Source organism: Urocampus carinirostris, chromosome 6 (assembly GCF_059441175.1).
Source record: "Urocampus carinirostris isolate Australia breed hairy pipefish chromosome 6, RoL_Ucar_1.0, whole genome shotgun sequence".
Taxonomy (NCBI): Eukaryota; Metazoa; Chordata; class Actinopteri; order Syngnathiformes; family Syngnathidae; genus Urocampus; species Urocampus carinirostris.
In genome coordinates this window covers 17131406-17155826 of record NC_142354.1, presented here as the reverse complement: position 1 = coordinate 17155826, position 24421 = coordinate 17131406, and the positions used below count along the sequence as shown (strand labels likewise).

Sequence of the window (24421 nt, the reverse complement as noted above, 5' to 3'; positions counted from 1 at the left end):
AGGAAGAGGAAGCGGATTTCTTCTTCGGGGTGGATGCTAGGTGAGCTTTCACAGCGCCACACGCCAGTAGCGGGGAAAGAAGAACTACAGTAATGTCCTCTACTGGGCAAACGGTGCATGCAATGCAAAACCTAACTTACAGCAATATCCGGATATTTATCGATATCCCGAAAAAAATGTTCGTATCTTCCGTTTTTCACAAGTCAAATGGTTGTAAGTGGGGGAGCGTCTGTCCATTACAAATCTTGTTTGCTGTCAGTAACATCCCAGTAAAAAATAGGTACCTGATAAGTGCATAAGTATGAAGTACTGTTCATACTGAAAACAAACATATATATGAAATGGACATTAGAAACACACATTCAAGCTATCAGATATGCAAGCCAATACTCCAGATATTGAATACCTAAGTAGATACTATAGCTTCGGTGTCTCGAAATAACTTGCTGGCCGCCGGAGCTAGGGTCTGGGTGAGGTTGAACCGTATTGGCTTTTCCAAAATAAAACCTCTGATGAAAACATCCCGCTGATCTAAAATATCTTTGAGAAAATGCTACACGAAACAAGATCTAAAAAAAAAACATCAACAATTTAAATGATATGTAAATACATTAATAAATCAGAAGTAAATGAACTCAAAGTTTGAGTGGGCTTCAATTATATTAAAGGCAGAGTGTGTATTAATTGATCGCTAGACTTCTAGACTATGCAGTGCAACCAGAAACAAGTGCTAAAAAGCATGAGGTAGAAAACAAACTATGAATACTCCGTGACCTAACTGCACTATTTTTTCAGAACTTTTTTTTTTTTTTGGAGTATCCGTGAAAGATGACAAACAATTATGTCAGCTCCCTTTAGGTGAAGCACACGTTATCTAAGACAAGTGAGAAAGTTTGTTAATCTCTAAAAAAAAAAAATATTGATACAAAACAATAACAAACAAAAGCTCAAAACTGCCATACTGCACACCCTCCACACCAAATGTCTTTGGGATTCACCAAATATCAAGTCTTCTTCCGGAGTCTCACAACAAAAGGACACTTCTCACACTTGCTCCAGGATTTTCTCTTCTTTATCCCTGTGTGATATCGCTTCAGAATTCTGTTTTTGTTTTCTTTCTTTCTTTCTTTGCTGCCACTGTTTGTTGTTACTTCTACTTTACTACAAACTTGAATTTCAACTAAAAATGGAAAATGTCTATCGTGAAAAGGGCTCTGCAGCGACACGGACTCAATAAGATCAACTTTGGAAGGATGGATGGAATCAATGAATGAAACGATAGAAACAAGACGTGAAATGAAAGTAGGGTTTCAAAAGATAGACTACAACATGGAGAAAACGCTGAACGACGGGAGAAAATAAATGACAGTAATCTAGAGAGGAAAAGAAAAGCGGTGAGAACGTAGGAATAATTTGAGAACGTCAAATCCATCCCACTATCCTTGCACAACACCTCTCCACTCATTCCTATCACCAACAACAGCTCTAGCTTCCACTAGATTTAGACCTCTAGTAGTCAAAGAGGAAATCAAGCCATATCAACAGATCAGCAGAGAAAATCAACAGTAACACAAAGAAATGGAAGAGAAGATTCGAATCCTACAACAAGATAGTATAGTATAATTGTCTCAGGTTTTACACATATTTTTGATTCAAACAATGTGATTGATTCTAAATTGATTACAAAATCATTATTATGATGTAAGATACAATCATTTGTCTACAAAATTAATAGAAGAAGTGTCTATAATCTTTGGAGGGTGGGTCTCTTATAAGCCTTCGGCTTCAACCTGCCATCCCTTTTTTCCTTTCAAGTTATTTCTTCATTTTGTGAAGTAATGTTTATTGCAAAATGATTTAAAAGAAAGAAACCACAAAATAGAAAATAAAAGTACATTCAAAAATGTGAGTCGGCTGGACAAATTTTTAGTGCCTTTGATTGGGGTTCTAATGTTCTGGTAGCCTTTTCCTGGACATATTGTATTCCTTCAAATGCCCAATGTTTACTGATCTGGTCTTGTTACCCTATAATGTTTCGACTGCGCCACAAAGCATGACATTGTCATGTTGATATAAAGTGGCGTGATTTATATTGGTACTACCTTTACAATCACACTATTCTGTTCAACAGCAGGGCCCGACTGCTTTCACTGGTTTACCCCTTCCGCATCATACAGGTGCCCTGCCATCCCTTTGAACACGTCCAAACATCCCACTATCCTTGCACAACACCTCTCCACTCATTCCTATCACCAACAAGAGCTCTAGCTTCCACTAAATTTAGACCTCTAGTAGTGGAACTGAGCAAGCATGTGGATAAGAGAGTACTCAGTTGGTTTGGACACATGGAGACAATGGATGAGGAGTGAATGTTGAAGAGGATCTACAGTGCAGAAGTAAATTGAAGGAGACCTTTACAATCGTGGCCAAAATGAATTCACTAAATACTTTAAAAGTCAGCTGGATGGTATTTTAGTGCTTCCGATTGAGTTTGTTGTCCTTCAAGCACCCAATGTTTACTGAAAATCTTCAATTTCCTTAGACACCTTGACTGTGCCCCAAAGCGTGACGTTGCCATGGTGATATGAAGTAGTGTTATTGAACTGTGATGAGCAGGATGACGCTTTACACAGAAAAAACAACGGCGAACGATGAAGGTGCTGTATCTAAGTCCCTACGACCCTGGCCATTGATGGATCCGTGAACCGTGAATAGCTTTACAACCAAAGCTAAAAAAATTGCCAGGGTTGCACAGACTATAACAGATTATTATTACACCATCCCCTGATCTAAAACCTACATGAGGGTAAGGAAAAACTCAAAACCTCAGCATAAGAAAAATGAAGAAACCATGAAACGGGACCGCAAACGATGAAAGTTAAAGAATGCAAGTCAGCTTAATAACATTTCAGTACCTATCATTGAGGTTCAGATTGAAAATGTCCTTCAAACACCCAATGTTTACTGTTCTTATTTCCTGACAACACCTCGACTACTCCCCAAAACATGAAGTTGCCATGGTGATATGAAGTTTGTTGATTGAGCTCCGTTCTACCTGAACAATCATTACCAAATATTATTCACTAAATATGTCAAAAATGTGATTATTTCATTTTGGGATGTGATGTTGGTTGCCACGTGATTGAATAGAAAAAAAGTAATCGACAAAATAGAAAATAAACACATAAAAAGAAATCAGTCAGCCGGACCGCACTTTAGTGCCTGCGATTGAGGTTCAGATGATTGTAAGATTTTTTTGTACTTTGTAAGGGAAAATACGACAGTTTGTAAGCTGTGGAGGTTGACAGATATGGGGATGGGCTCCGCCAGGCTGTACTTTCCCAAGACACACCACAGGAAATGGTCCCCCCTACGAGCCTGGCTGATAGGGGAACCGTGAACTAACTCTACAGTCATGGCAGAAGAAAATTGTTGTCACTTACCTCCTCCTATATTCGTCCCTCTCTCGCTTGACTTTGGCCAGCACGTTGTAAAGCGCCCTGAGCTCTGGCGTTATGGTGTCGATCTGCACGCCGACCCCATCCGGGTGCGTCCACGACACTCCGGGCCCGCAAAGCGTCTCAAGCCGCTCCCCTTGCTTACGCACATGGGTGAAAGACCAGATGGTCCCAGGCAGCCTGGACTCAGCCCCTCCGTCTGTTTGCAGGGCCACATCGCGGCCATACAAGCCTCCGTAGCGCGGCCTTTTCAGGGCTTGCTGGAGCTGGCTCTCCAGCAGCCGGTTCCGACGCTCCAGTTCGTGGACCTTAGCCAGGAAACAGCGGAAGCGCAGGTTGAGAGTCTTCAGGACGTGGATGTTGGAGCCCAGGTCGTTCCGCAAGGCGCTGGTAACCGCCGGGGGCGAGTGGCCGTTCGGGGCGGGCGCATCATCGGGGAAGAACTGCGAGCTCATGTCGGGGGAAATAAATGTCAAATATGAGGCACTGAGGGCATCTTCATCACCATCAGCATCCAGTCGAGGGGCGACGGTGTCGATAGGGTTGACGCAGGGAAGCTGGATTTTCCCCGTCCTGCTCCTCCTTTCTGTACGAGTCGTCGTCACGCAAGTAACGGACGCATTGTCCTCTTCGAAGCCGTGTGCCTTGCGCTTTGAAGCGGTCACAACTGCACCGCAGAGGGCGGCTTATCTTCTCTCGGGAGCGGCGTGCACAGGGCAACGATCATGTGGGGGAAAATACATTTGCACACACACACGAGCACTGTCTAGGCCGCGCCCCCACCATCTCCTCCCTCAAGTGTCGGCTCACTTCCGGTCTCACGCCACAGGTTTTTTTTGTCGAAACGTCCTACACCGTGAAGACGTCCTACCAATGCCTAGTGCGCGTGTGCACAAGGTTGGGTGCAATTTCCTACGGGTAGTACTTACTATTTTCGTTTTGATTTAGTCTTCTTTCACTATTTCGATGCTTTAAAATACTATTTTCTGACTTATCTTTTAAGTCTGGCGTTTTTTCTTCTGTTGTAACTTTGTAGCATGGTGTTTGTTGACTACAGTAATCATGCACAGTATGTATGCATGTCAAACGTCGTTATTATGTCACGAGTATAATTCTGTTTGCAATAATTCTGAGTTTCAGTTTTGATAGTTTTACATGATAAAAAATAAAACAAAATTTGCTGACAAATTAGCGTATGGTAGGGCGTCTCCACAAGGTAGGACACTTCGTCAGAACACCGGACATGCACAAAATATATTATTTATTGTGCGAATAAGACAGCTTTCAAATATTGTATGTATTTTTTCTAATTCGCTGCATATTCTCTTCCGAATTTAATATCTGATTGGCTAATTTGAAATAAATATAAATAAACCGTACTCATGTATTTAACTTTGTTCATTTGTAAATGTAATCCATGGGCGTAACCAGTCTGTTTTGAGGGTGCTCAGCCACCCCCCAAAATTATTTTTAAAACTTTTTTTTCCTTGATCTATAGTTTAAATATAATTTGAAACAGTAGCTAAATAGTGGTTGATGTGGTTTTTTTTTTTTTTTGCTCTGCCTAAATAAAAGCCACAAAGATTTAAAAAAACAAAAACAAAAAAAAACAGGATTTATACACAGGAACTGTTATGTTAATAGTTGTTGTTTGAGTAGAGCTACATCTCGAATTTATCTTCAAAATTTCGTTTTAAATGCGTAAAACAATTGTAGTATTCCTGGAAACTACAAAAATAAATAGGTGATTTTGTTTAATAGTAAGAAATATCTCGGACATTTTTAATGGCATTAGATGTTTTAAGCACAGTGTTGTATGCCTTGTAAGCCACTTCAACTCAAAAATATTTTATTTATTTTTTTAACAACAACAAAAAAGCCCAGTCCTTTCACTCGCTTATTTTCAGTCCGTCAGCGAACCTCTGTTCCTACAAGGCAAGCATTTTGACGCTGACTCCCGTCAGTCCTGCTTTTTGCACCCGTTTTTTCCACCCGTCCGTTCCTGAGCTACCCGTTTGTCTCCGGCTACGACCTGTTTTTGACCCGACCAAGTTGCCCTCCCGTCCCGGCTTACGACCGGTTTTTTTCTTTTCTTAAATCCCGACCACGTTTTTGCTCTCCTGTCCAGGCTATCGACCATTTTTTTCCATCCCTGACACCGCCATCTCCCGCTCCGGAAGATCCACTTCTGTATTCGGATCATGATCCGATCATATGAGCGGCTTGCTTCCCTCATCCAGCGAGCACCGGATCGCGGGCACCGCACTTCCTCTTTCTATCAATAAACTTGTGGTTAACGCTACGCATTTGGGTCCTGATTCCGTTCTGGTTGTGACACCAACGATAGCTGGGATACCCATGGACCTTTTCTGAAAATTGCTTACCAGTTCTGGGTCATTGTGATTTTCTTATACAATCATATCTTAGTGGTTGACTTGAATCTATTCAACCCTAATTCCAATAATTAACCTGGTAATAACAGAGTAACATCATAGTGATTACATAAGTTGTTATCTTAGAACTGTGTATCAAACTGAGTGCCCTTTGCGCTATTTAGTAACAAAGTAGCTTGAAAAAAGTGAGATACCCTTGCTATTTTGGCCCCTTTGCATCTAACGTCACGTAGCCTTCTCTTGCAGAATGAGATCCATGACAGACGGCAAGAGGCACTTGAGCACACGGCAATTGAGTCTGAACAAATACCAATAACCACGACAGAAGAATATAACTACCACTTTAGCCCTCAAGTATTCCAGCATTTGCAGCAAACATTTTTTACAAGGTACGTTTAATATATTTCCGAGCAAGTTTATGTCAAGGAGTTACGAGTCACGTCAAAGACACGCAATATAACAAGTTAGCCAGTGCTAGTGACACTTCTTACTACATAAATGAGCTGATTTTATTGTGATTACCCAGGGATTCAAAACTGCAATCATACGAATATCACATTTATCGAAAACTGTTTATTTTGTGTATTTTGCCAAAATGAACTGAAATGAATCGTCAAATACTGAAAATTGAACATCATTTCACCAAATTAAATATTTCCAACATGCTCAAAAGTGATTTCTATACAAGGTGCAAATTCCCCGTGCTTTACTGTTCTATTAGATTCCCCCAAAATTTAGATATAAAGTCGTTTTAGTGACGCAAGGGGGACATTTCACGCTGGGGGTGCATTTGACCAAAGTGCAGCAACACGTACCACCTACGTAGAACTGCTAAGCATCCAGACTTTTATAAGCTTGTTGATCAGCATTGGTGCATACAGATCTTGTGGACTTAAATCAGGCAGACTTTAGGATCCTGTTAGATGTGTAATTATGTCAGGAGGAAGACTTTATAGGTCGGGAGTTAGCGTTGCTAAAGCTATCCTCAGTTTATCTAAATAGTGCTCTTTGTGCTTTTGGACAAGGTGACCTACCTCATCCAACAGCAGCACAACATTTGTTTGACCATGTGTTGAATAGTAGAGGTTTTTGTTGTTGTTGTTGTTGTTGTGTTCTACTGTTTATTGTCCTCATCCACTGCTTACTACGGTTTACCGCCGTCCGTCATGGTGTCGTCATGTGGTTGGGTCACGTGTGTGTGGAAAGGGTAAATGCTATTTTGGAAACTACAAAACACAGAATTGCAACGTTGAAATATTTTTCATCTAGCAATTTTTGTTTGTTTTTGTTATGATATTTGACTAATGCATACAACTTTAAATAGATCCCTTTGTAATTAGAAAAAAAATGACAGCACATTTAGCTCATATGCTTAATGTATTTGCGTGTGGTTGAGCGCTTCCTGGCGCTCGAATGAGTTATTAAAAACGGTTTTATTTTTATTCAGGCACATGACGACCTGTCGGCTGTCGCGTTCGCAAAACCTTACTATTTTTTATGTCAGCAGTAGTTACTTTATCTAAACTCAATAACAATTTAATAACAATTTAAATCGACCAACGTGTCAACTAGAATACATTATATGATCACGTTGCATTTAAACGCCTGCTGGAATAAAATCACTGGAAGAGGGCACACTTAAATACACAACATGAATAGATTTATACTAAGTCAACATTATATTTACACTAAAAACATTTCATGTTTCATGTTTTTAGTCAGGCACCTCATGCGCAAGCTGCACTATTGAGGGAAACACTTAGGGTCTTTCTACTTCACGTGTGTGTCGAAGGAAGTAACCATGCCGAAGTCGAAGCGGGACAAGAGAGGTAAGAAAAAAGCCTCAATTTTCCCAACATAAGTCTCTTTTTTTAGTGTAGTTTTCTTTTGTACGCAAATGTTTGTATTAGTATCTTGGTGTAAATACAAGGGACCGAACCATGCTAATGTTAGCTAGCAAGGTTAGCATTGTTATGGTTTTCTAGTGTACTCAATGACATCTACTTGCTTTTCGCCAGTTTCTTTAACTAAAACCACCAAGAAGGGACTGCAGTCCAAACAGAAACTTATAGAGGAGGTAAGTGTTTGCACGATCATGTGTAATCTTTACTCTGTTCACTGACATGTTTCCCCCCTCTAGTTACGAAAATGTGTCGACACCTATAAATATTTATTCATCTTCTCTGTGACTAACATGAGGAATAATAAGTTAAAAGACATCAGAACAGCGTGGAAACACAGCAGGTAAATCAATATTCTCAATACATCTAACAAGAACAATATGTAAAAACTAAATTTGTGGAAATATTTTTTTTTTTTGGTATAGTATTTTAAAGATTGTGTTTGTGTTTTTTCACATTGTTGTTTTCCCCTTCTCAAGGATATTGCAACAAAAATTACGTTACATAATAGATAAAACCCCCAAAAAGAAATGCCGTGGTAAAGTAAAATATTTAGAGGAGAACTGTCCCATAAATGAAATGAAATGATTTGCATTTCTGTAGCGCTTTTCAAGTCAATGACTTCCCAAAGCGCTTTACAATGTGCTCCACATTTCCCAATAGCGGCCTTGTATTGCAGCCATGTAAGACGCTAACCTGCTTATTGGGGGTATTAGGGGTTCAGTGTCTTACCCAAGGACATTTCGACATGTGACACAGACGAGCCGGGATCCAGTATTTTTTGCTTATTATTGTTATATAATAGTCTGTTGTTTGCAATAATCTGTGGTCGGTGCAGCCCTTTGAGACTCTTTGTGATTAACGGCTATACAAATGAACATGACTCGTACCACGGACAGACTGAAGAGATCTTTTCTTCCTCATGCCATGAGGCTCTTTAACTCCACCCGGCGGAGTAAAGGCGCACATTAAACCACACCCCCTACATTGCATATTACCGTACTTTTATTGCAGTGTGTATTTATGTAGCACTATTTAAATACTCTATACAACACGCTACAGTGGGTATTAGCACGTCACATTGGGTATTTGTATATTGTATTCCTTTTGCTTTATTATTGTATTGTTCTCAGCGATTCAGTCAGTATATACATTATAGGGCACTGGAAATGTGAATTTCCCTGCGGGGATGAATAAAGTATCTATCTATCTATGACTTTTACTGACGCCGACGGGTGCAACTTATGACTACTTTAATCATCGACCAGTCTCAGACTTTTGAATTATTTATCGAGATATCCGATCAATATCGACTAGTCACAGACTATTTAATCATCTATCGAGATCAGATCAATATATATATTCTTTAGCATGAAGTTAATTAAGTTATGTGGCTAATTATAATAAACACAAGGACAAATGGTACAATTAAAATATATATTTAATTGAACGTACCATGAATGTGTGCAAAACTGTGTACAAAAATTAAATTAAAAACACTGAGTCAAATAATTGGATATTTATTATTCTTATCTTAATTAGCATGAGGTTGATTAATTATGTGGCAAATAATAAACACGAGAGAAATGGGTACAATGAATAGTCAAGTTATGTTGATTTGTGGTACAGAAAAGATGAGGGATCACTGGCCTACATAACATAGGATGCTTTCCACTCATTGTCATGTTTAGCACAATTTAAGCAGTCGTTTGTTAGTTCATTTGTTTTTTTTCCCGTCCTTCTTACTCTAAGAACAATAGTACGTGTAGACCCTGAGATTAAAGGTAAAACTTATAGAGCAAGTGTGAAACGGGTCCCTTCTCATAAGACTCAGGAGGTACCAATGAGTAACATTAAACCCGTCTTTTGCCACAGATTCTATTTTGGAAAAAACAAAGTCATGATAGTCGCCATCGGGAAAGGAGAAACCGATGAATACCGGGACAATTTATGTCAGGTAAGAATCTTCATTGGTTTCAATTGTTGATCGACCGTTCAGCAGCACGGATGCACCTTTATGTTGTCATTGCAGGTCGGCAAGCATCTTCGAGGAGAGGTTGGAGTGCTTTTCACGAACAAAACCAAAGAGGAGGTACAAGAGTAAGTAAGAACTTGACAGGTTTTACTAAAGGAATTACAGTAATCTGTCATTTTTTGCCGGAATTGCTTCCCAAAACGGTCCCGCTATAGTCAAAACCAGCAGAATAGAAACCTTTATTTATTTATCAAATACTTTATTAGACATTAAAACCAAAGAACAAACCCAAATTACATCCTCAAGCATTGGTAACAAATACAATTACTGATGTTTTTCCTTTTTTGTTTTTTAATCAAAAAACTGTACATTCAATTGCTATTTTTAAATCAAATCTTGCTATATGTATTGCACTAAGGGGCAGAAATGATAACAAAAACCCTTGCAGAAACTACGTGATTGGTTCAGATTATATATTGTCACCCTCATATTGAGGCAGGTGTCAGAAACCCAAAATGTTTAAAGAGACTTATTGGACAGAAATAATAAAACAAAAACGATGACAATACGCCTGACGCCGCAAAAAAATAAAAGCCTTATAAGGAAGGAAACACAATGTAACTGTCTATATTCATTGGAAAATGTTTAGAACGTGTCCTGTTTTGTCCTACTGAAAACATACATTTTTCCATATTCCAATATTTTGGGAAGGGCTCAAGGGAGCCACTAAGGGGAGCGCAAATGAGCCACATGTAGCTCCACAGAACGGAAAGCGAGTAGAGAAGTCCAACTTTGTTGGCGATAAATAGCATTTTTCTCTGCCTTTTGGCCCCGGCTGCCGGTGCTTCTGTCTGGTATGTGGTGGACATGAACTGCGACATATTGAGATAATTGTGGTTAGGGTCTTCCACCCTGTGGCATTTTGTGATATTCAGGTCTTATTAATAGTAACAAGAAAAAAGATGTAAAACATAATTGTGCAAATATTGTTCGCTGATATTTTTTCACCATAAAGAAATCAACTAAGCACGATATGTTTTTCTCCTTAGATTCTTTAGTCACTACAGAGAGACTGATTATGCCCGGTCAGGCAATCGTGCAGAGATGGATGTGACTCTGGATGAGGGCCCTTTGGATCAGTTCTCCCACTCTATGGAGCCTCAGCTGAGGCAACTGGGCCTCTCCACTGCGCTTAAAAAAGGTATGCGAAATTTAATACATAAAATGAGATTGTCTGTTTACACAAGTAATTTATTAATTGTACATTTTTAAGGTGTGGTGACGTTACTAAAGGACCACACAGTCTGCAAAACTGGCGATGTTCTCACACCAGAACAGGCTCGTATTCTGGTGAGTTAAACGAGATAAAGGGCTTAACCCTACCAGTTGCAAGGTAAAGACGCTGCCTTACTTAGGAACGATCGTTTGTAAGTTCAATTTGTTGGTAAGCTGCTTCAGTGCTAGATTTTGTATGGAAGGTATGTTTAAGGCTTTTATAAGCAACCTGTATTGTTTTGTACTGAAAATAAACATTTCATCAAATAATATTTTCTATGAAGATAAATAAGGTTGAGTTTAACTTACTTTTGGAAGATAAGCTACAAGCGGTCCTCTGTGGTAGAAAGTGGATGGATGATGGGTGACCTCTCACAGCGCTACCACACGGCGAAAAGAAGCACTACAGTAATGTCTACTCGGAAAAAGGTGCACACAATACAGAATCTTACAGCTATGTCCGGATATTTTTCGACATCCCGAAAAAAAATGATGGTGTCTACCGTTTTTCGTAAATCGAATGGTCATAAGTAGGGGAGCGTCTGTACTCGCAAATTAAATAAAATTTCAATTGGGCTGGTTTTAATTGCCTTTGTTTTCATACACCAACAAATGTCTTTCTTCTCAGAAACTGTTGGGTATCGAGATGGCAGAGTTCCGAGTGACTATCAAATGCATGTGGAGTTCTGAAACTGGAGCGTTCGAGATTATCGAGGGTGGGGAGGAGCCCATGGAGGACAGTGGAGTGGACAACAAAGATGAGGAGGAGGATGAAGAGTAAAAGATGATTCCTCGGGTTGTTTTGTACATCAAGTTTTTATTTTTGTCACATCAAGATTCTGAAATCAAGCAGAACAATTTTTTTCCTCCCATCTCAATACCATCATGGCCTCCAAGTTGACTTTTTATCTCTGAAAATTGCTTATGAGACTTTGTTTTACCACCCAAGTTATGTACATTGAAATATGATCCATTATAGAAAACTACACTCTGTGCTGTACAGTTTATTTTACAATACAATTACAAATAACAAAGGAAGATGAATAATGTGCAAAATAATTTGATTGATTATAAGAGAAAAGGCAATTTGTGGAGCCTTCACAAAGACTAAAAATCTTAGATTGGGATACTATATCTTGCAAACTCAGTGACCTTTGAAGTTCTGTGTTGACTTTGCTCAATGAACATCAGTGTCTGAGGTTCTCACCCAACCGAGCTTAAGGATAACAGCAAGTCATAGAATGAGGCCCACCGGGATTATAAGGCACACCCCTGAAAACGGTCTCTCCCATATATTGTCATATATAAAGGCACATGAATTAAAATTACAGTAAGAGCTACCATGTATAACTTTTGCATTTACAGCGATGTTACCATGAAAACATACATGGAACCGAAATCAAACCCTGGTCATGGCTATGCATGGCTGAATTTTAACCACTAGTGATACCACCACTGATAGATACCTTACCAGAAGGCACTTGATTATCACAGTATTTTTAATCAGGGTGCTAGAAATAAATGTTAGAGAATGGAGAAAAATAAATTGCTCTGAAATATATAAATGCTAAAAAGCACGACCAGGCAAACAATTCTTGCGTGTATCTGATGACGAATCTGACTTTTCTGCTATTCTTAAGGACTCCTTTCTGTTATTACCATTCTTGAACATTCGTTTCTGAGACATTGAGTATAGTGTGATAATGAGATAAAATCAAATGCCTTTTCATTTATTGTCCATTTTCATCCATCTATTATCTGCACCGTTTATCCTCAGTAGGGTCGCGGGGTGCTGGAGCCCATCCTAGCTATCCTCGGGCAGTGGGCAGGGGACACCCTGAACTGGCTGCCAGTCAGACAACTCACTCGCTCATTCACACCTAGGGACAATTTTATCCGGCTAATTAGCCTGACATGCATGTTTTTGGGATGTGGGAAAGAGTGCCTTGGAAGAAACCTACACAGGCCCAGGGAGAACATGCAAACTCCACACAGGAAAGTTCGATCTCATGACCTCAGAACTGCGCCGCACACGCGCAAACCACTGCACTGCCGTGCTGCCTGTTGTCCATGTCATTGGTGGTTAAATGTTGCCGATCTCGCCATACCATCTTGGGTTTGATTCCCGTTGCAGTTAATGGTTTCCTTTAAAGGTCAGCTATGTTCTTTAGTAATTACACATGTATAACTATTGTATGCATTTCCAATTTGATCTGAATTTTGCAGTTTCAAAGGCATACTTTCAAATTTCTGGCCACGTTGGGATTTTAAGTGCGCCAGGTAGTACGGAAAATATGGTAATGGACATGTACCAGTACAATTTAGTTATCTTTTTTTTTTTAACCCCTAGATGGCACTGTACTGTCTAATGCGGAAAAAGCACAGAGAAGCAGCAAGTTGCTGGACAAACATAGCATGATCTTTAGTAGAAATTTCCATTATATAAAAGGAATATACATTTTTTTCTACAAATATTAATATTGGTATGATAGTTCAGGTATTTTTGCCTAGTATTCAAATCAATTATTTTTTTAATGAATAAAAGTTGTGTACCACAAGGAGACACTCAATATTAGACACGGTCCCTTTAAAAGAAACCACCCTTCGATCGCCGTCTTATCGGAAATAGTTGGGACACTCGTGAGCAACCAGGTTCCAAGCATCCCCGAAGGCCTCGACCACCTTCTCATCTAGGGGGCCTTCCTCGGTGGCGGACAGATTCTGTCTGAGCTGCTCCATGGTGGACATGCCCACGAGGACGCCGTCTCCGAGGTCGCCCTAAAAACGAGTCAAACATCAATGAAGACATCTCTCCTCGTAACCTTGCCCAATTGATTTGTAAGTCGGTTGCACCTTGAGCTGGGAGTGGTGGTACATCCAGCGCATGGCAGCAGACAACAGGGTAGGTGACGTTGAGCCGTATGCCAACTCCAAGGCCCTTTGGACCATTTCTATGGCTTGGAAGTGACTTTGCTTCCAGTACCTACACAAGAAATGGAGGACAACTAAAATGTATTTATGAACTGGATTTTAAACTTTCGGGTTTGGGTCGGGAAACGTTATGACCCAAAGAGCCATACAAGCAAAAATATACATAAGTCATGTTTATTTGCGACACCCTTAATCACAAAGAAATTGAAAGGGCAGCGCAAACCACAGATTATTGCAAACTATTATGACACAATCCCCTGATCCAAAACCTACATGAAGGCCAGGAAAAACTCTGTCAAGTTATGTTTATTCCTGACGCCCTTTATCACAAGAAGTCTCAAAGAGCTGCACAGACCACAAACTATAGCAAAATACAGTCTATTATTATACCATCCCCTGATGTAAAAGCTACATGAAGGCAAGGAAAAAACTCAAAAACCTCAACATGAGGAAAATGAGGTAACCTTGAGAAGGGACTGCACATGAAGTAATTCCCCTTCCAGGATGACCAGGCTGCGACGGATGTAGCAATAACAAATACATATATATATATATATCACAGATATTGTCAACAAGAAATATAGGTCATTCATAAACTATAGAATATAAGTGTGTTTTAAGCTTAGATATAAAAAAATAATTGAGAGCGTGACATTAGATATGAAAAGAAAATTCAACAAAACAGCCAAACCCGCTCCACAGACATTATTCCACTGTGTATCATTTGATGATTTAATCAAATTACGTAATAAAAATGCCGTATACATATCCATGTCCCATTTCGATACAAATTTCCCACTTAAAATTTGTCTCCTGCCTCATTTGGTTCAAAGTGTTGAAGCTCATTCTAACTGTCATTTTTGTCCTAAACAATGATTTCAAAACAAGGTGCAATCGAAGGTATTTTCTAAAAATGGCACAAAATACTGCAAACAATAAGGATATTGTTGTATTTGACCTCGGAGCAGACTGCGCTGAGAGAGAAAGAGAAGGGAGTGCCTTGCTGCATGTCGGCGTGCCTAACACTTTGTCCAGAGATTCTGTTAGCCAATCCAATTACTTCTAGTGGTTTGCGGGCATTTTCGGTTATATGCTGTTTGTTCTGCGAGTCTTCATCATCAAGTATTTTAACAGTGAACATACGTAGTTTCATTAGCTTACATTTAAAGGGTTCCTTAGCGAACTACTGCCAAAACTGGCTATGTTGGTGTGACACCCTGACTGTAAACTGTGGTTGAAAATGTGCCCTATAATGTATATACTGACTGAATCAAGAGCCAATTGAGAAGCACGTGTGCCATATGTTGAGACCATACGGAGCAAAAGACCAAATCTCTCCCCAAGAACAAGGAAGAGGACTGTTTTCGATTTTACACCGTGTTTTCCGGTTCTTGGGAATGAGCGTTTTCTTCTGTACAAGGAAATACCCTAAATCGACTAGCATTATAGTAGGAAACTTTCTTTTTGCGAGTAACTTCCAGACTTTCAGCGATCGAAAACTCCCGTAATCTTCAGCGCCTCCCCCTACTTTTGTTTCTATCATCAATTCTCCGTGTTAATAAATTGTGTGTGTGATTTCCATCGGCTTGGTTCATTGATTCCATTTCTTGGGATTAGTAATTCATATCAGAACTCAAAGAGCTCACGTAATAATGTGTTTTTTTTATCAGTGTAAGAGATTCCAGCCTCCTTCAGAGAAATATAAATATTTATGGTGGAGCACAAGCAACACCTAAAGGCAAATTCGTTTACTGATTGCAGTAAAGAATAATTCGTTTCAATCTTAACAATTTTCAAAATTAAAGCTAAAAAAAAATGCATTAAATTTATGACTAGTCTATTATGCAACATTAGAGGCAACACAGTGTCAAGTTCTAAAAAAGGTAACTTAAGAGCCATGAAACTAGGAAAGATCTAGAAATTCACCTGTCCCTGTATGCTGCAGCCCAGTTGTTGCCAAAGAATCTCCCAGCGGGCTGGGATGCATCTTTATCCTCATAGTGATACTTTCCAGTCAAAAGGCCACCTATCCAAGAGTGTATAAACACTAACTTTATTATGTCATGCAAAGTCATTCCTCAGAGATTTTTGCTTAGATTGTGTGAAACCGGACTGTGTACCTGCGAGAGGGTTATACGCGTAGAACCTCATCCCGAAGTACCTCAAACACGGCAGCAGTTCGGTCTCGACTTGTCTTGTGAGGGCATTGTACATCCCCTGTGAAACACATAGGCCAATTTGATTACAGTAACAAAATGAGGACAGTAGAGACAAATATATTAATAGTAAGACTGTAGACATCAAATTATACAGTGGCTTGCGAAACTATTTTGCCCCCTTAAACTCTGACCTTTTACCACATTTTGAACTTCCAACATCAAGAAAAAAAAATGATTTGTTGTGAGGAATCAAAAATAAGTGGGACACAATCATGAAGTGGAACACACTTTATTGGATGTTTTAAACTTATTTAACAAATAAAAAAACAAAAAGTGGATGTGCAAAATGATTCAGCCCCATTGAGTTAATACTTTGTAGCGCCACCTTTTGCTGCCATTACAGCTGCAAGTCGCTTGAAGTATGTCTCTATCAGTTTTGCACATCGAGAAACTGATATTTTTGCCCATTCCTCCTTGCAAAACAGCTCAACTTTATTGGCTTCAGCGCTTGCCGTAGCTTTAGCTAATTTGCATCGCGCTAAAGATTATTGCAGTCGTGAACAGATGCCCTGACTTTTGTATTGTTTTGTTTACTGAATGCAGGCGATAAACCGAGTGACTGTGAAACCTTGTGCCGCGCACGATTGAGGGTCGTTACACTGGTGCGGTGACTACAACTGGATCAACTTGATCAGCCCTGTGAGCAGATTACCGGCGTTGCTGCATGTTCTTCTTGTGACCACTTGGGGGTACTGTTGCACTGCATTGGTGCTCTGATTTAGTCTCATGTGTTGGTGCCACTGTGCATTTGTTATCAATACGTCAATTATTAGTTAATTTCTGTTGTTGATTTTTTTCCCTTTTTATTTCCTAATCTTTGTACTACTGAAAGTATAATGGCTGAAGGATATAGTAGTCAAAATGATGAATTTATGGGCTTTTCTATTGGCAGGGGCAGGGGTGTCCATTTTAATGGTTTGAATGCAAACACACTTGCTAGTAGTGGGTATGGAAGTGAAGGTGTAGGTCAGGGGTGTCAAAGTCAAATGGACGGAGGGCCAAATAAAACATTTGGCTACAAGCCGAGGGCCGGACTGTCCAATCTTTACTGAAACCAAGATTTAACCTACTGAAAACACAACAAATATATTACAATATGATTGGATAAATAAAGCAATATTTTCTTATGACTCTGTCAGTCATTTTTAATTTCAGCAGGCACAAAATACAAATGTCCTTTATATAAAAAACTCATAACATATCTCATAACAACAACTCATAACCATTTTCTATCATTCAATCATCTGAAATTATTAAAAAGAAATATTGCCTCAAAATACAATAAAATAAAGTGCAAAAATCTCTTGTTACTTAAAACCAATAGCAATCAACACACTGGACCTCATCTGTCCTGCTCAAATGTACATTGACTTTCCTTTCTGGGCTTTCTCTGGGTTAGTGTGAAAAAAAGGAATTACTGATTAACAAATAATAACAATCAAAAGTCATTTTCTCTGCTAAATAGGAGACAATTTTATCAAAAGACTGTTGTCCACATCAAGATCTATTTTCCATGAAAAGCCGAAAAACAAGAAACACTCCCAGGACAGAGTCGGCAAACAAAAACAACATAGTCAACATAGACAATAAAGCTTTAAAATTCCCGAGGGGAACAACAAAAAACAAGATCTTCTTTATGTGCATATTTAACTTTTAAACTTGAACGGAGTAAAAACTTCAAATGTGTAATTGCACAGGAAACATTACTGTATTATTACTGTATTTACATACATTTATATACAGTACTGTATTACTACAACTCTACATTACTTGTTTGAGGCGTGTGTTTTGTTTCATGATGCCGTCTAATATTATACTCTTTCATCACCGCCACACTTTCTCCACATAGCAGACACACAGGTTTTCCAGCTACCTCCGTGAACATGTACTCCAACTCCCACCTTGTTTGAAAGCCCCGGTTTTCAGTGTCCACCTTCCGTTTAGCCATTGTTGATGGGTATCAGTGGGCTAATTTTTGCTGTTATGCTAATGACTGCTGCTGATCGACTGCTGAATAAATCAAACCGCCTCCTGCTTTGCTCCCGCTCGGCGCGTCCCCGTTGCATTGTGGGAAATGTAGTATTCATGCGTACTGCGGGCTGCTGGCTTGCAGCGGCCTGCGGGCCGGATCTAATAATATATTGATATCGTCACGCGGGCCAGGTAAAACCCTCTCGCGGGCCTAATGTGGCCCGCGGGCCTTGACTCTGACATATGTGGTGTAGGTGGTCTCCAAGAACATGTTAGCGATGGGAGGGACAGGGGGCGTGGTATGAGCCCAAGCTGGTCTCCAAGTGAACAGTTCTTGAGGGAGAGTGCACAGACTTCAACCTCAATGAGTGATAGCATCGCCCTGCAACACCTGACTGACATGGTAGGCCGAATTGGAGAGCAGATAGGCAACTCCGTATTAGCTAATCTGCTCTCTTCTGGTTTCATTGATTGCACACATGCACATGACACACCAATGACTGACAAAATGAATTTTGTCAGTCAGAAGAAGATTTTGTGAGAATTTAAAAAAACACTCAAAACAATCAAATTTCAACTCTGTTACATTAGTCATTTAAATCCTCAATGAACTTCTGGACAGTTTGCTGCACTGAAAGTAAAGGGGCTGAATAATTTTGCACACCCACTTTTTTTCGTGCTTTATTTGTTAAAAAAGTTTGAAATATCCAATAAAGTGTGTTCCACTTCATGATTGTGTCCCACTTATTGTTGATTCCTCACAGGAAATTACAGTTTTATATCTTTATGTTTGAAGTCTGAAATGTACTGTAGCAAAAGGCTACACAGTTCAAGGGGGGCAAATAGTTTCGCAAGACACTGTAAAAGGGTACAACATGTGAAAAAGGAACACTATCTGCTGGACAATTTCAAAAATTGAGCCTTAAGCATTAGGGTGGTCCTTATTTTTCGACTTTTAAAATTTCATGCTCTGACCCCTTGAATATGTTCCAATATATACAAAACGTAATTAGGCAAAGTTTCATCAAAATCAAAGGATATTTAGAGGTCGCTCAAGGCCTCTGAAATTTTGGTATGAAAAATAAGGATTTTTCGCACATTATATCAGACCTAGTGTACAAAGTTACTTGTAACTTTTCTTGTGTTACAATTATAAGCAATGGACTGAAATTGGATGTTCTAAAACGCCGTACACATAGGGTTAAGATTTCCGTTTTTTCTCGAAAATTGCCAAAATTTTACCATTTTGGGAAATTTCAAAGTCGTTGAGCTACCTCTAAATATTATCCAAATTGTTCAAAATTGCACACAGTGTGTTTTTATCGATATAAGAACATATGCGGGGGGTCAGAGCCCAATATTTCAAAAAAAAAAATTTCGACCCCCATTAAGGACCACCCTATTAAGCATGGCCCTCAACTGGCACCAACTGCATGGGGAATTTAGCGTCGCCGTTGGCATGTTGGCAAAAACATGGACTAAATTCTCCACTAGAAGGGCGTCATTAACGTTTCCAGGCGTCACCGTTTATATATAGCGCACAAGCGTTGTGGAAAAGAGCTGATCGCTGTTTTTCTCGATGCTGCACACACTTGAGGAATTTGGCGATTGAGCGCCATAATGATCAAAACTGTTTTAAACTCGACGCCATTGGTACTGCGCCATATTACTACAAAATTTGCTAATTTTCAGTGGTGCCACACGTGGTTGGTGCCACTGAAAATGGATCCAGTAGTTGTTTTACCTTGTATTTGCTTTTCGAAACTGTGGACTGTGTGTACGTGATGTGTGGTTTCCAACTCAGCCTATCATCAACGGTAACTCTAAGGGGTTTATTCTCATGCACCCTTTCAATTTCAACCCCAACTGTATTCGTACCTTCGTGTTCACTGCACCTTTTCCAAATAACATAAACTTAGTGCAGCTAACCACCTCAAACAGGTGCATCTGATTCAGGAAGATACATGGAGTGCAGGTGGATTTCTAATGGGCGGACTAACAGGTCTTTCGGGGCAGAATTCTAGATGATACACAGGTTTTAAAATATTTGCAGCTGTATCACACAAATAACATGTTAAAAAAAATCATGCATTGTGATTTCTGGATTTTTCTTTTTAGTTTATCTCTCTCACAGTGCACATGCACCTACGAGGAAAATTTCCGACCCCTCCATGATTTCTAAGTGGGAGAAATAGCAAAATAGCAGAGTGTTCAAATACTTATTTTCTTCACTGTATCCGTGTCATCTGTGAAAATGACTACCGTATTTTCCGCACTATAAGGCGCACCTAAAAGTCTTAATTTTTTTCAAAAGCTGACCATGCGCCTTATAATACAGTGCGCCTTATACTGTATATGGCTCAATATTAAATTCGCAAGGTCTCGCAACTTACGCAACAGCCGCCGACTCGATTTTCCCCCGAAGGCAAAGTCGTTCGCGGTGTATGCTGGGATTTATATACCGGCGTTTCATTGGCTAACCAATGTGTCAATCATCATTTGAATCGATCGCTATTGGCTAAAGTTATTCGGAGCCTCGGATTGGCTAGAGGGCCAAAACAAACCCTGCAATTGGCCGAAAAAGATGTGTCAATCATCCGTTAAATCGATCGCTATTGGCTGAAGTTATTCGGAGCCTCGGATACGCTAGAGGGCCAAAACAAACCCTGCAATTGGCCGAAAAAGATGACTGAATAGCAAGCTTGCTAAAGTACGCCATAAAGAAACATGTTTCATTAGTCTGTATTTGTAAATATTTTACTCTCCTGGATTTACTACACTCACGGTTGTAAGAAGACCATGATTGCGTATCATTATTGAACGTGAGAACTTAGGTGAGTTATGCGGCTTTACATTTTCCCGGTTTCTTGTTTTAGAACGATTTTGATGTTGCTGTGATGAGTTGAGTGAATTAAACTCAATTCCATGTGTTTATTGTCATATGCACAGTAAAGTTGCGAGCGAAAAAGAAAATAGAAACTAAGGAATGGTTGGCATTTCTTGAATTCCAAGACTTTAACCTTCCGAATGATATTTGAAATGATGCATCGTACGGACACCGCATCCGCACGTGTCTACGACACGTATTTGCGTCTTTGCAAGCTTTGGGAATGTTAAGGGGGTAATCAGTTGGACTGAATCATCTGACTGTTTTGTCGACGTTCCCATTGTAGCGCCTTATAATCCGGTGCGCCTTATCTATGGAAGATATAGGACCAAAAACTATTTTTTGGGGGTGCGCCCTATAGTGCGGAAAATACGGTAGTTTTAACCCCCTAGCTACTTCGCATGACTCATTCATATACAGTACAAACTATTTGGGGCTCACAATTACGCCATTCTAAAATTTAGAGTTTAATTGCACAATAAAATGACAGAATAGTCAATAAGATAACTGATTTTAACAGATTTGGGAAAATTATATTTAAAAGAAGTGTAGCTCCCAGTCCCGTTTCTAGAGTTTGCGTGTTCTCGTCGAGCCTAAGTGTTTTTTCCCCAGGAACTCCAGTTTCCTTCCACATTCCAAAAACAAAACTGTGACTGGATGGCAACAAGTTCAGGGTGGCCACTCCCCGAAGACAGCTGGGATGGGCTCTAGTACCCTCAAGCGGCTGGAAAATGAATGAATGAATACCCGAACCCAATTTACCTGATACACTGTGGGCACAATCCAGTTGTTTTGCCTGCACAGGCAAACAATTTCAGCCACTTCCCATGACGCGTAATTGGACAACCCGAACTCCTTGAATTTCCCCTAAGGAAGACACAGAAACGTAACATTTTTAAGCTGTAAATGGACTCGTGATTCTTCACTGACAGAAAAGTTATTCCCTCACCTCTCTGTGGAGCTGGTCGCAAGCCTGCAAAGTGTCCGCTATGGGGTTGAGATGATCGGGTGCGTGCAGGTAGAAGAGGTCCACGCAATCAGCCTGCAGACGGTTCAGGGAGGTTTCCAGTTGAGAGCGCACGCTTTCCGGTTTCAAGGTCTTGCCGTCCCACGGATTGGCTTTGGTGGCGATACTGACTGGATTTGAATAAATAAAGTAAGTAAGTAACAAACATTTGTTTGGAATTCCTATTGCAAACTACAGACTATTATGACACATTCCCATGATCTAAAACCTACATGAAGGCAAGGAAAAACTCAAAAACCTTAACATGAGGAAAATGAAGAAACTTTGAGAAGGGACCGCACATTTTCTTTTTCTTTATTTCTCTATTTTTTTCTGTTTCGATTCATTTCTCTTGATTTTCTCTGTTTTTTCTCTCTTTTTCCCACCTTCTCTCTTATTCTTTTTTCACTCTCTTATCTCTTTATTTCTGTCTTTCTCATTTTTGCTCACATTCATTCCTTTTTCTTATTCTCTACCCCCCCTAACCAAACTGAGGCCATCGTAGTTTACTCATTTGACGCAGAATTTCTGCACAGTCTAGCTGTGAGTAAATAGGTGCCACATTGTATTTTTAAGATTTATTATTGCTAATGAAGTGGAATTGCAATCTTCAAAAGGGGGCGCAACAGGTGGAGGTTGACAGGAATGGGATACGAAAAGAAAATCTGCAAAAGCGAAGGACAGGGAGACGTATTATCTCATCTCATTAGCCATTCCGCTTATCCTCATTAGGGTCGCGGAGGGGGAGGCTGGAGCCCATCCCAGCCATCTCCAGGCAGTGGGCAGGGGACACCCTGAACTGGTTGCCAGCCAATCACAGGGCACACAGGGACAGACAACGCATTCGCTCATTCACACCTCGGGACAATTTGGACCGGCCAATACACCTGAAATGCATGTTTTTGGAACGTGGGAGGAAACCGGAGTGCCCGGAGGAAACCCACGCAAGCACGGGGAGAACATACAAACTCCGCACAGGAAGTCTGGAGCTGGATTTGAACCCACGACAGGTTCACGTGACATGAACTGTGCCGCACAAGCGCTAACCACTGCGCCGCCGTGCTGCCCAGGGAGACGTATTATTTAAAAAAAATCAATACTGAACCCATTTTGGAGAGCTTCATTCCCCCCATGATGGTCTCAGCCTTTCCGTCGTTGTACATGAAGGCAGTGTCGATATGTTTATGTCCACGCTCCAGAAAGGTCTTGGTCATCTCTAGACTCTGCTCGGCGTCTGCCCGGGCTCCGAAAGCCATAGTGCCGAGAAATGTAGCTGGTCGCATCGCCGACATGTTTCGTCGATGTATAAACTTCACGTGAAGCTTGCAATTCAGCGCGCTTGCTATTAAAATTGAATTGCAAGGTGTGAGCAGTCGCGCTGTTATTACGCACTGCATAGTGCAAAAGTTCAAGGTTCACATCAGACGGTGATGAAACCCGTCACATGCAAGGAGCTCCTCCTCCATGATAGGCAAATAGCTGCTATACTGCCAAGTGACACAAGAGAGAGCTAAATATCTGTGAAACGGGGTTCAGACGTTAACAACAAATTAATGTCGTCGACAAAGAAAACGAAACTTCGTCCATTCATAACCAAAAGAAAATACAAAGATCCAAAACATACTCAAATCCGTAAATTCTGAATAAATATTGATAAAAACCCAATACCCATAGATAACTCCATATACACATTAAAGGTAAAAGTGCAGACATGGTACCATAAAAACTCAATAGCATCTTAATAAATAATCCATCCATTATTTGCACCGCTTATCCTCAGCAGGGTTGCGGGGGGTGCTGGAGCCCACCCCAGCTATCTTGGGACAGTGAGCAGAGGACACCGTAACTGGTTGCCAGCCAGTCGCAGGGCAAACAGAGACAGACAACTCACTCACACGTAGGGACAATTTGGACCAGCCAATTAATGTTTTTTGGAATGTGGGAGCAAGTATTATTCTTGTGTTGATTTCAAAAACTAAACATGAATTCTGGCAAAGAGCCACAGTAAAAAATGATGAGGCAAAGAGCCGCATTCTTATTGTCCAAGAGCCGCATGCAGCTTTAGAGCCGCGTGTTCGCCACCCCTATATTATAGACCAATAGTTCCCAAACTTTTGCAGGCTGGCGCCCCCTTGGCTACCAAGCAGTGTTCCCTCTAAGCTGCGCGCGTGCGTAATTGCGCACTGCTCGCACATTCTCGGCGCACAAGAAAATCTAGCGGGCGCACAAAAATGAGGGCTAAAAATTACTTATTAAGAAGCGACTTAAGTCAACTTAAAATTAGTTTTACCTGGTTATATCAGTATCAGAAATTATTTTCCCCCCATTTTATTAACACTCCACTTATTGAAACATGAATATTTTGTTTGTTTGTTTGTTTGTACATGATTCAATTGTTTGTTTGT

General features: G+C 40.2%; 3 protein-coding genes across 5 annotated transcripts in view; 1 reads left to right on the top strand and 2 right to left on the bottom strand.

Annotated features, from left to right (window-relative positions):
- The window catches only part of iffo2b (intermediate filament family orphan 2b), a 58167-nt gene extending 53925 nt beyond the window's left edge, over positions 1–4242 (bottom strand). For all 3 annotated transcript variants that reach the window (XM_088338073.1, XM_088338075.1, XM_088338074.1), the window contains exon 1: positions 3444–4242. In XM_088338073.1, coding sequence (XP_088194199.1) covers positions 3444–3913 — 470 coding nt within the window. In that variant the 5' untranslated portion in view covers positions 3914–4242. The remainder of the gene's footprint in view (positions 1–3443) is intronic.
- Positions 4243–7308: 3066 nt separating this feature from the next.
- Positions 7309–11995, top strand: mrto4 (MRT4 homolog, ribosome maturation factor). Its single transcript, XM_088338077.1, has 8 exons — positions 7309–7680; positions 7870–7928; positions 7992–8095; positions 9628–9709; positions 9785–9852; positions 10777–10928; positions 11001–11077; positions 11631–11995. The coding sequence occupies exons 1-8, from the start codon at positions 7653–7655 to the stop codon at positions 11781–11783; spliced, it is 723 nt and encodes a 240-aa protein (XP_088194203.1). The 5' UTR covers positions 7309–7652; the 3' UTR covers positions 11784–11995.
- A 1404-nt stretch (positions 11996–13399) lies between these two features.
- Positions 13400–23462, bottom strand: akr7a3 (aldo-keto reductase family 7, member A3 (aflatoxin aldehyde reductase)). Its single transcript, XM_088338076.1, has 7 exons — positions 23122–23462; positions 21960–22147; positions 21773–21877; positions 16054–16150; positions 15860–15959; positions 13856–13985; positions 13400–13780 (listed from the first exon to the last, which is right to left on the bottom strand). Exons 1-7 carry the CDS (start codon positions 23411–23413, stop codon positions 13619–13621), a joined length of 1074 nt encoding a protein of 357 aa, XP_088194202.1. The 5' UTR covers positions 23414–23462; the 3' UTR covers positions 13400–13618.
- Between the last annotated feature and the right edge of the window lie 959 nt (positions 23463–24421).